The sequence below is a fragment of the Elephas maximus genome, chromosome X (assembly GCF_024166365.1).
Source record: "Elephas maximus indicus isolate mEleMax1 chromosome X, mEleMax1 primary haplotype, whole genome shotgun sequence".
In the NCBI taxonomy this organism is placed as follows: Eukaryota; Metazoa; Chordata; class Mammalia; order Proboscidea; family Elephantidae; genus Elephas; species Elephas maximus.
Window position 1 is genome coordinate 37,603,882 of NC_064846.1, and position 11,035 is coordinate 37,614,916.

Consider the following 11,035-nt stretch of genomic DNA (forward strand, 5'->3'; position numbering starts at 1 on the left):
AACAGATGTTAACCTGAACACCCCCACCTACTATAGCGGTTTTACCGCTACTGCCGCCTCTTCTTGCGTGGCACCTTTTACATAATATGGCTTAGGAGTATGCTAGCTAGTTTTGAGAAGTTCTTAGAGCAAAACTCGGGCTTATAGTAATATCCCTTTACATGGAATCAGTACAGTATTGATTCATCTCTGAATGGATGGGTATCAGGCTATCGGGAGTGAAACTGTAACAAGGCTCTGGATGTTTCTTCTTGGCAGCAAACAAACCTGTTTAACTTTGTAAAAGAAGTAGCCTAATCTTCACATCTAAATGAGACTTCAGGCTATAACCAGGCCCAACTTCCCTCCCCGACCCCTTCCCCAAAGCATAAGGCCTAACAGGTTGCCTGGCACAAAATAGGCACTCAAGTATTTGTTGAATGAAACCGAGTGAGGAAGAAAGGCACACTTAAATATGCAGTATGGTTTGATGGCAAGAAAAATGGAAAACTGCGCTTTCTTTTGTTCAGAGTACATCTCTTGTAAGAAAACACTGCCAATTTCAACAGTAAAACAACAGAACGCTAATATTCAGGGTAATAGGCTGCTTGTGTTTATATGACTGCATATGCAAATCTGATGTCCTCCTTTGCTATGAGGTGAACTGACTTTGCTAATACATAGATTCCTGGATACTTCCCTGATCCGACATGACATTAAAACAAAACCAACAAAACCCTTTCTTAGCACTTGGTAACAGTGCCTTCAGTACAATTACTCCTCAATGACCTTGCTATAGACCTCAAGATGGTGGTTTGCCATTTACAATTTTAAGACAGAATTTGATAAGTAACAACAACAACAAAAAAAATCAGTAGTTCCTAATGTGACAAGCTCATACTTGGTTTGTGGTACAAGGTTTCCGAATTTTTGCTCCTTCCCTTGTCTCTTTTGGAATAAAACAAATTTGTATTCAAAAGTGAAACCCTATTAAGCTAATGTAAAATGACCGAATCTGGTTCTTTAGATTAAAGTAAAAAAATAAATAAAACAACCCACCACACTATACTGGGTAAAACCATTTTATTAACTCACCAAAGCACATCATTTATTTTCTGATTTGAGGTAAAACCACTAAACACAGTTCACAAGAAAATACAATGATTATTTAACTACAAGAGTTTGAAATCTCACTAGTTCATATAATACTTTTGCTAATTTATACAACTGTACAGTCTACTTAAGCTAAGTGTAGTATTAACACACAAACATTATGAAACACTTAGACACTTTACTACTAGTTTTTGCAGTGGCTAGTCTGGTAACAATGCAATGACTGTTACCTTATGAATAATTTTTAAAAATCACTTGGCTAGTGACGTTTCCAGTTTTCTCCTCGTTCTTTGGGGCCATGTACGACGGTTCTTAGGAGAGCGAACACCTACCTGGCTCCTTCTGTTCTGTATGCCTCCCCCTCACTTCGAATTGTGTAAAATAACCAGTACCTCGCTATGAACACAGGAATTGGGAAGACAGTGCTACAATCTTCACAAATTTAGGTTTGCAGGCAAGCCAGCTTTTTTTTTTTTTTAAGCTTTTCCTTTGTATGTTCAGATCCTGTTTTAATACAAAGCAGTCCAGAAACACAGTAAATATCTTTTGCCAAATAAGTCCAGCTTTGTGATACCGTTTTGTTACCAGACAGCTCTCAGGAACCGACATCAAATTCTTTGGAACACTGCAGATTTGCTTCAGAGGTAGATATAACAGAAATCATGCAGTTTACATCAATCGAAAAATACAGTTCTTTAAAGAACATCATGACTAAAAGTTGGTCCTTTGTCCTTGGTGTTTAAAGGACTTTGCACATTTAACATTTTTACCTGTTTTGGGACTATGAAAGTCTTACCTGTCAAAAAATTTTTTTAATTTAGCCTATACTAACTACAGGTAGAAGAATATTAACATTTTTATTACAGCACTACCGTTCACTTTCTGGATCTGTGACACATCAACATTATCATGCATATTCTAAGACAGAACTTACTTTTATCAGTGCCACTAGTGATGTTACGAATAATTAAAAAATTCACAGCAAGTTCAAAACTTATCTAAATGTTGAAATCACAACGCTTTAAGGACAGACTGGAATGTTACAAATGATTTTGCAAAATACAAAAATAGATATGCTTCCACCGAATGCTTTAATCATTTTTCCGATCATTCTCATCTTTTGGTTCTTCTTCATCTGAATACACAGTGGGCTCCTCCCCCTCCTTCAGCAGCTTGCCCACGTGATGATACTTGACTGGAGGTAGAGGGGAGAAAAAAACACCACAAATGGTCATTCGCATGCTTTATAGAAAATTACTTCTAAGTAATTTCATTCTAAAGCATTTATTGGAGACCTACAATATACTCAGCAATGTGCTGGGCTTTTTGAAGAATTCAAAGATGGTTTATGACATAGTCCTTGCCCACAGGGGATTAGTTTTGTTTAGCAGACAGACTATAAAACAGGCAGCAATGTTGGACAGTGAGTCAAAATGAATCGTGTTTGTGTGTAGAAATGTTTAGAAGAGCAAGGGTTCATTCTGAGTTAGAAGAACTGCAGAGCACTCCGTGGAAGAAAGATAGGTACTAAGGCTGAGCTTTGCAAACTGTAGGATTCAGGGAGGGAGAGATCTGTAGGAGATGAAAACACCATGTATAAAGGAATACAGGTAAGATTGAACCCACCCGGGGAGCAATCAAGAGACCAAGTTGACAGGAACAGAGTTGCCATTTGGAAGTAGTAGGAGATAAGGTTGACTAAGTAATATGGAGAAATACTATGAGGTATCTGAAAAGAAAGCCTAAGGAGTTTGGACTTATTATCCTATAGGTGGCAAAGGGCACTGAACAAAGGAATGACACAGTAAAACAGGGTGCACAAGGCAAATTACAGTAAGAAACTAGGAGCAGCATGACCAGGAAGCTACTGTGCAGATCCAGGTATGAAAGAACAAAGCCAGGAGAAGGATGGTGCCCATTGGGAATGGAAAGGGAAGGATGTAAGACTGGAAAACTGACATAATGAGGTGCTTAGAAAACGAGATTCCAGACAGAAATGGGGACCTTATAATGGTGCCTGGCTAGCCTACCGACCGCTCTGACTGGGATCACAGTGAAAAGTCATGGACAAAGTGGGAGAAAAACATAGAACAAAATTCAGATTCCTAAAAAAGACCAGACCTACTGGTCTGATAGAGGCTGGTGGAACTCCCGAGACTATGGCCTGTAGACAGACACCCTTCAAACCTGAAAGTGAACCTACTCCTGGAGATCACCTTTCAGCCAAACAATAGACAGGCCTATGAAGTGAACAATAATACGCATAAGGAACATGCTTCTCAGAACAATCAACCATGTGAGACCAAAAGGGAAGCATTTGCCCAAAAGCAAAGTTCAGAAGGCAGGAAACCTGGGCGAATGGAAATGGGATCCCAGGGAGGAAGTGGGGAGAGCTGACACATTGAGGGGATAACAACCAGCATCATGAAAGGAGTTGTGTATAAAGAAAGTATTGGGGATCCCATAGAAGGAGCTACTTTAGAGAGGAACATGACAAAAGAGCCACAATAAGGACTGGAGAAGTGAAGTCAGTGTTGACAAGAAGCAGGCCCCTGGAAACCTTTGAGAAAGAAAGTTCAACAGAATTGTAGGGACAAAGGCCGTACTGTAGGAAATAGGAGGGAAGGTATAGAGAGGAAATAAAGCAGTGATTATGGACAATTTACTACAAGTTTGTTTGATAGTGAAGGGATGATGATAGTCTAGTGGATGGAGAGGATAGCAGGAGACAGAATTTCCCTCCCAACACAGAGAAAACCTATGCAGAGTGAAAAAAAAGTGGTAAAGGAACCAGGTGAGAACTGGAGATGTTGGAGAAAACAGACATAAGTGTGCAAAAGCATAGTGCTTTTTTTCCCAAGACTTGAGACGGGATGGAGTAAGCCAAACACCACATTATTGCAGCCAAGCTAATACAGGGTTAAACATCTCAATGCCAGAGGCCAAGAGGACTGAACCTCCTCTTTCTAATATGGGCAGGAACTAGAGCAGTAACCAACCTGTCTAGCCAGGTAACCATAGCTGCTTTTGTGTGAAATAATCATTGGGAACAATGGGAACTTCCCTATTTGAACTTATTATAAAGGTCCCTAGGGTGCTTGGGACTGTGCAAGACAAATAAGAGAAAAAGCTGAGTGGTGCCTGGGAAATCAGCCTTTAGGGGAATCCACACTGGCTTTGACCGTAGCTGAGGTGTCACAACAGTATTTGGGGCAAGAAAAAAAAAAACAACACTTTTTCTCACATTAATGCAGGCAAGCCCTAGCAAATGGAGCTTTGTAAATCACACATTATAAACTCACTTATTTCACATAGAAAAATCCATTGTTATAAAGGCATCCTTAGGATGCAAAAAATGAGGAACTATGCTAGGTAGCTGGATTATGTTTTCAAAGTACAAAGACTTGCCTCAAGATTTAAAAGTTATACTTAGTCTGCCTGAGAGCCAGACTCTAAAGGTAGAGCCACATCTGGCTAATGATTAACCCAGAACTCTCTGAAGTCAGCATTATTTTCAAAGAAAATGGATGGATTTAGCCAAAAGAGCCAGTAATATTTAACTCATCATAGCAAACAGAAAAAAACAACTACATTTTAAATGAAAAATTTCCCCCCCAGAAATGGTCATTGTCTTTGGACACTGTTTTATAAAAGCTGGGAAAGATTTTCATTCAAATTCTTGGCAGTAAAATATTGCCAAAGCAATAATTATACACTTAGCTTTGACAGAAGTCAATTCCTGAATTCTCCAGAGTTGAACTTCCCATCCTTACTTCCCCCCAAAGACCTGAGCCCACAGCATGAGCCATGAAACAAGTGTCTCCTTTTTTCTTTCTTTAAATGCAGACAACACTGTTGCTGGGCAGATCATAAGCATCATTTTTATGAGGCCTACAGTTAGGCTCAATTTGATTCAAAGAGAAGCTGTTTTGTAGAATACAAGTCTCCATTCTTCCACAAAAATGTGGGCTGCTTTTAAACGGCAAGTTCTACAAGAGAGGACTTATGAAAACTCCTCTTTCTGTAGTCAAGATGGCCACTGTCCTTTCCACTACACGCCAAGCACCAAATACTAGTGTGGAATCCATATAAACCTTCAAAATTTTAACCAACAAAACCAGAAACCGAAGTTTCAATTCAGAACTAGCTAAAAATTGGTATGCAATCATAGCAAGTGACTCGGCACTGCTGCAATTACTTCAAGCCATGAACTTGATCCATCTAACATTCAGGAGCCTATCAAAATGTTCCCAGGTTTCAGGCTGCTTAGCAATAACTATTGTACCGCCGTGAATCCCCATTACTGGTAGAAATTTGATCCTGGAACAATTTAAAAAACGCTTACAAGTGAACTGAGAGTCCCAGTCACTCAGGGTCTCCTGCTGGGCAGGAGTGAGGTCAGACAGGTCGTCATACTCGTCCTTCAGTGCTTCCTTATCCAGGCAAAATGTGGCAAGGCCCCTGGATGCATCTCTTCCGGCAAAGACCCCGTATGGCCCATCTTTAAAAACAAAACCAAACCAAACAGCGATTCTTTATTAGGCAGTGAATTTTCGTGTGGTTCATACACAGAAATTGGGTTCTCTACCCATCAACCCAGAAAGTCCCCTTTTTGAATATCCAATTCTGTTCGGAAACCGTAAGTGATACTGAAACCTTAGTCATTACATAATGGACATTTAAAGACCTGCTGCTATTTACCTTTTAAATAACTAAAAAGAAACCAAAATGCTATACATTTTCTTCAATCTTCTGTGATTTTCAAATAGCTAGTAAAAAGTCATAAATGATTATTCCCTGAGGGTGGGATTTACCAAGATAACACTGAGTCTATGGGCCAGAATTTGATGTGAAGACGTTGAACCTGGCTCTGTTCTAGTCACTGGAGCTACACCAGTGAGAGTTATGGTTTCTTTTTTTTGAGTTATGGTTTCTTAAAATAAGCACGAATGAGTAAATGAAGATATTTCCTTATAAACGTATTGATTTCTTAAAAAGTGAGTCAAAGGTATCTTATATTGTTGATTGCGAGACTCAATTAAACATTAACATGGGCAAGAGAAATCACTTTTTAAGATTATCAGTGGTTCAGAAATCTGTCCACATGTTACACAACCTTCACTATCAATAAATAAGAGAGCGCACAGGAGATCAGCGCCTTCACTGTTTTTTAGGTGGCCTTGAAGAGAAAATACTAAAACTTTCATGGAAAAAAGGCCAAATTAATACTCCTAAATAATTCTATAAAATATTAGAATGCAACTATATATAAGACGTTGTACTGAATGTGTGCAAGGGCAGTAGATCATCCTGCAGGTACAGTCAGTCCCCGGGTTATGAACAAGATCAGTTCCCAGGTGTCTTTTTAAGAATTTGTAGGTAAGTGGAACAGGTGTTCTTACTTAGACTTACTTAAGGAGCCCTGGTGGAGCAGTGGTTAAAGTGATTAACTGCTAACCGAAACGTTGACACTTCAAAATCACCAGTGGCTCCATGGGAGAAAGATGTGGCAGTCTGCTTCCATAAAGACTTACAGCCTTGGAAGCCCTAGGGGGTAACTGAGTTGGAATCAAATAGATGACAGTGGATTTGGTTTCTTTGTTTGTAGTGCAAGAGGACCCCTGGTGGCACAGTGGTTAAGCTTTTGGCTGCTAACCAAAAGGTCGGCAGTTCGAATCCAACAGCCACTCCTTGAAAACCCTATGCAGCAGTTCTACTCTGTCCCATAGGGTCGTTATGAGTCAGAATCGACTTGACGGCCGTGGGGTTGGTTTCTTTTTTTGGTTTAGTGCAAGAAGGATTCCCGGTGGTGCAGTGGTTAAGTGCTTGGCTGCTAACTGAAAGGTAACTGGTTTGAACCCACCGGCTGCTCCACAGGAGAAAGATGTGGCAGTCTGCTTCTGTAAACATTAACAGCCTTGGAAGCCCTACGGGGCAGTTCTACCCTGTCCTACAGGGTCCCCATGAGTCGGAACCAACTCAATAGCAGTGGGTTTGGGTTTGGTTTAGTGCAAGGCTCCAAGCCTTTTCAATGATGTCAAAGCTGCACTTGCAGCAAGTGAAGGCCACTGTGATAAAGAATTTGTTGGCAGTAGGGACTGGTTCAATTATTTCAAAGTGAGGGCACATTTATATAATATTAAAGGGCAAGTACAGTTGTGGAAGAACTTTCCTAACCTGGGGACTTACTATACTTAAAGTAGATGTTTAACCCATCGCCATGGAGTCTGACTCATAGTAACTGGGATAGAGTAGAACTGCCTCACAGGGTTTACAAGGCTGTAACCTTTCCAGAAGCAGACTGCCACATCTTTCTCCCTCGGAGCAGCTGGTGGGTTTGAACTGCTGAACTTTCGGTTAGCAGCCAAGTGCTTAACCACTGTGCTACCAGAAACAAACAAAAAAATCCCCATTGCCGTCGAGTGGATTCTGACTCATAGCGACCCTACAGGACAGAGTAGAACTGCCCCACAGAGTTTCCAAGGAGCGCCTGGTGGATTCGAACTGTCTACCTTTTGGTTAGCAGCTGTAACACTTAACCACTATGCCACCAGGGGGCTCCTTTTAAAAAGTAGATGTTTAAAAAAGGCTTATTTAAATATTGGACCAGAAAATGAAGAAAACCCAGTGCACTTTAAATAATGTATTCTTTCCCCAAAGGTATATTGAGTACCAAACAAACAAAAAACCAAACCCTTTGCCGTAGAGTCGATTCCAACTCATAGTGACCCTACAGGACAGGGTAGAACCGCCCCATAGTTTCCAAGGAGCGCCTGGTGGATTCGAACTGCCAATCTTTTCATTAGCAGTTGTCACTCTTAAGGACTACGTCACCAGGGTTTCCAGGTATCATGGGTAACCTCTATACCATGTGTGAGAATAGATCAAGTTTCAATATGACCTGGTCACCTGAAACTTCAATCCACCAGAAATATTTTAATAATTAGACAAATTTTATGATCAATTTTAAGATTCCAAAGGAAAATGGTTGTTTTTAATTATCATTAAGTGGTACTGTTTCCATTACAGAAGGTAAAAAAAAAAGAAACCTTCACACATATTCCACAAACATACGCCTCCAGTGAAAACAGTAGCACCTAGTGCTTGAAAATAGGCGACGTGTACTGGTTTCAACCCACCATTTCAGAAATTATAGTCATTATGTGGTGAAACCTCACAGAATACATAAACAAGGTATAGGGGAGCATTACGTCTTTGGAGAATACATAGCATTCACCACAATGTATATTCCCTAGAATGTAAGCTTCATGAGCAGGGATTTGTGTGTTTTGTTCACTGCTATATTTCCAGCACCTACAACAGTGGCTGGCATAAAACAGTAGGCACTTGAATGAGTAATTTTCAGGACTCCTTTATAATGTGAAGCATCACTTCCATGATGTCATATAGTCACAGGCTTACTGGATGACAGTGCAGGATGGAGACTTAGAGGACTCATAATGGGCCATTCCTATCATTTTTTTCCAAGGGAAAACTAAGGCCTAGAGAAACAAACAATGCTTTGTACAAGGTCAGACAGCTGGTTAGTGAATAGACCAGGACTAGAACCCAGGTTGCCTGATTTCCAGTCTTGTGCTCTGTGCACAGGCCTACATATCTCACAATGACTTTGCAAACTACAATCACTGAGAGTACCCCAAGCACATGTTTTGACTACTTCATAGTATAGCTCAGTAACAACAGATATTTACATAATTGTTCACTGATAAAGCCTCTAAGTGCACCACTAAAGGTGGCACATAATATAGGAATGCCATTCAAATTATTTTGACAGTTACATGCCTTCTGGACGTAGGTATTCTAAATTGTCCACAAGGAAAAATTACTAAGTGGGAAGTGTCGCAAGAACCTTTACACATCTGATTTTAATTGGCTGATTGGGCGACTAAGGGGTCAGTGGGGAGAGAGCACTATCAAGTGGAAATACCTGTTCCTGTTTTCAGCAGGGCTTCGAACTGGTTTGTTCCGGTTCGAACCCCTGCTGAGAATTTGCATTTCTAACAAGTTCTCAGGTGATGCTAATGCTGTTGGTTGGGGACCAATTCTGAAAACCACAATAGAGCAGTGGTTATCAACATTTATTATACATATGAACCACCTGCGGATCTTGTTAAACTGTAGATATATCTGGGGTGAAAATGTAAATTATCAGCAGGAGTTTGAGCCAGAACGAACCGGTTTGAAGCCCTAGTTTTTTGGAGTCCAAATGGAGTAGCTAGTATCTTTTTTTCCTCCTCTGTAAATAATAAATCAGAACTTTCCAAATCTGGCTGCTTCTCAAATTTGCCTGGGAGAGCCTGCGAAAATGCAGATTCTTGGACCTCGCCCACAAAGGCTGTTCTGTGGTTACGGTGGTTAGGCCAGGGAATCTGTATTTTTCATCAAGTAATTGTGATGCGCAACAAGGTTTGGAAAAATCTTACCTCTAAGAAACCCTTCAAACCTGCTCACTCCAACAGCCCAGCAGTCATCCATCCCTCATTTCCCCTCTGGTTGGTTTCTCCTGAAATTCTTCCACCCAGCAGCCTTCCTAGCCCCCCTAGCCCGACCCCTTTTGTTTCTCAGGGTCCTCCCACTTCTTCCTCCCTCCATTTTTTACAGCCCTTTCTCTCCTGCTTCAGACTAAACACTGTATTACCTTATCATCTTGCCACAAAACCACGGTCCACATCTTAGCCTTTATTCTTCCCTCAACAGCTCACTTCCCCCAACGCAGTTGCCCTTGTCCAGTTTCTCGCCTTTCCATCCACCACGCATAGCACACACGCGCGCGCGCACACACACACACACACACCAAACACATGCCACACACATACTTGACACATGCCACACTGCGCGCGTGGACAGACACCTAATAAACCACATACACTCAACAGGCACACACCGCACCCGCACATTACTCACCATCAAGCACAATGCTGCTACCTGCTGCTAATCCCATCTCCGCTTTCCTTCTTCCACACCCCCACATTCCACCATGGCTACTTCTGGCGTCATTGGCCTTCACTTAGTCTCCAAGCCTGGACTTCCCTCCGCTCGCTCCCCCCGCCCCTCATGCTCCCTCGAGACACCCTTATTTCTTTTCTCGAGCCGAACACCACTACCCCTTCCAGGAACCGTCAAACATGATACCTTTGAAAACTGCCCCCGCACTCCGGGCTCTGATGTGCCCCCTACCCGCCCCCCCCCCCGCCATTTCAGCACCGCAGTCCCACCCACCCCGGGTTTAAGCGCCTTGGCTTTCTTCCTCCGTCCCGGATCGATGACCGGGTAGCGCAGGCCGGGGATCTGCGCCCCCCCCCCCAGGCCCGCAGCCCTCCTCGAGCACCGCAGCCCCGCCACCACCGCGGGGCTGTCGGAATGACCGGCCCCCGGCTCTCCGCCCCCGGCCCTTCTTCGCCCCCCTCGCCTCCCCTGTGCCCAGCCCCGCGCTGAGGCCCCCCTTTCTTTTGTCTCAGCGCCGCAGTCGCCCACGGCCATACCGGGCCCGTAGAACTTGCGGCCCTTGGTCACGTCAAACACCTTGCCGTTGATGGCCATCAGTATACGTGGGTCCTGGACGCCGTCGAAGCGCCGCAGCTCGGCCGGGGTGAAGTCGCGCCGCTTGAGGCGGGGCAGCGGGGGCGGCTCGTCGTCGTCGCTGTCGCTGCCGGCCGCCGGCTGGTCCCCGCGCACGATCTTGTAGAGCAGGAAGATGCAGAGGCCGAGTAGCAGCAGGTTGAGGGGCGAGGTGAAGATCTCGTGCAGCAGCCCGCCGCCCTCCAGCTCGCTCGGGTCGGCGCCCATCGCCGCCACATCCTCGGCAGCCATGATCTCTGGAGCAAAGGTTGGGCCGGGATTAGGCACGGCTCCGGAACTCACCGCTTCCTCCTCCCTCTCAGCCAGCGAGTGGCGGCGGGAGCTAGCCGGCAGGACGGCGAGC

General features: G+C 43.4%; 1 protein-coding gene across 1 annotated transcript; it reads right to left on the minus strand.

Moving 5' to 3' along the window:
* Positions 1-1,047: 1,047 nt before the first annotated feature.
* PGRMC1 (progesterone receptor membrane component 1) lies at positions 1,048-11,031 on the minus strand. The gene is made up of 3 exons (XM_049871720.1): positions 10,596-11,031; positions 5,438-5,593; positions 1,048-2,287 (listed from the first exon to the last, which is right to left on the minus strand). The coding sequence occupies exons 1-3, from the start codon at positions 10,921-10,923 to the stop codon at positions 2,184-2,186; spliced, it is 588 nt and encodes a 195-aa protein (XP_049727677.1). The 5' UTR covers positions 10,924-11,031; the 3' UTR covers positions 1,048-2,183.
* Positions 11,032-11,035: the final 4 nt, after the last annotated feature.

Coding starts and splice junctions, on each gene's coding strand:
- PGRMC1 (XM_049871720.1), bottom strand. CDS start 10,923: ATGGCTGCCGAGGATGTGGCGGCGATGGGCGCCGACCCGAGCGAGCTG. Junction 5,594..10,595: donor CCGCAAGTTCTACGGGCCCG/GTATGGCCGTGG, acceptor TTGTTTTTAAAG/ATGGGCCATACGGGGTCTTT. Junction 2,288..5,437: donor CTGGGACTCTCAGTTCACTT/GTAAGCGTTTTT, acceptor CTCTACCTCCAG/TCAAGTATCATCACGTGGGC.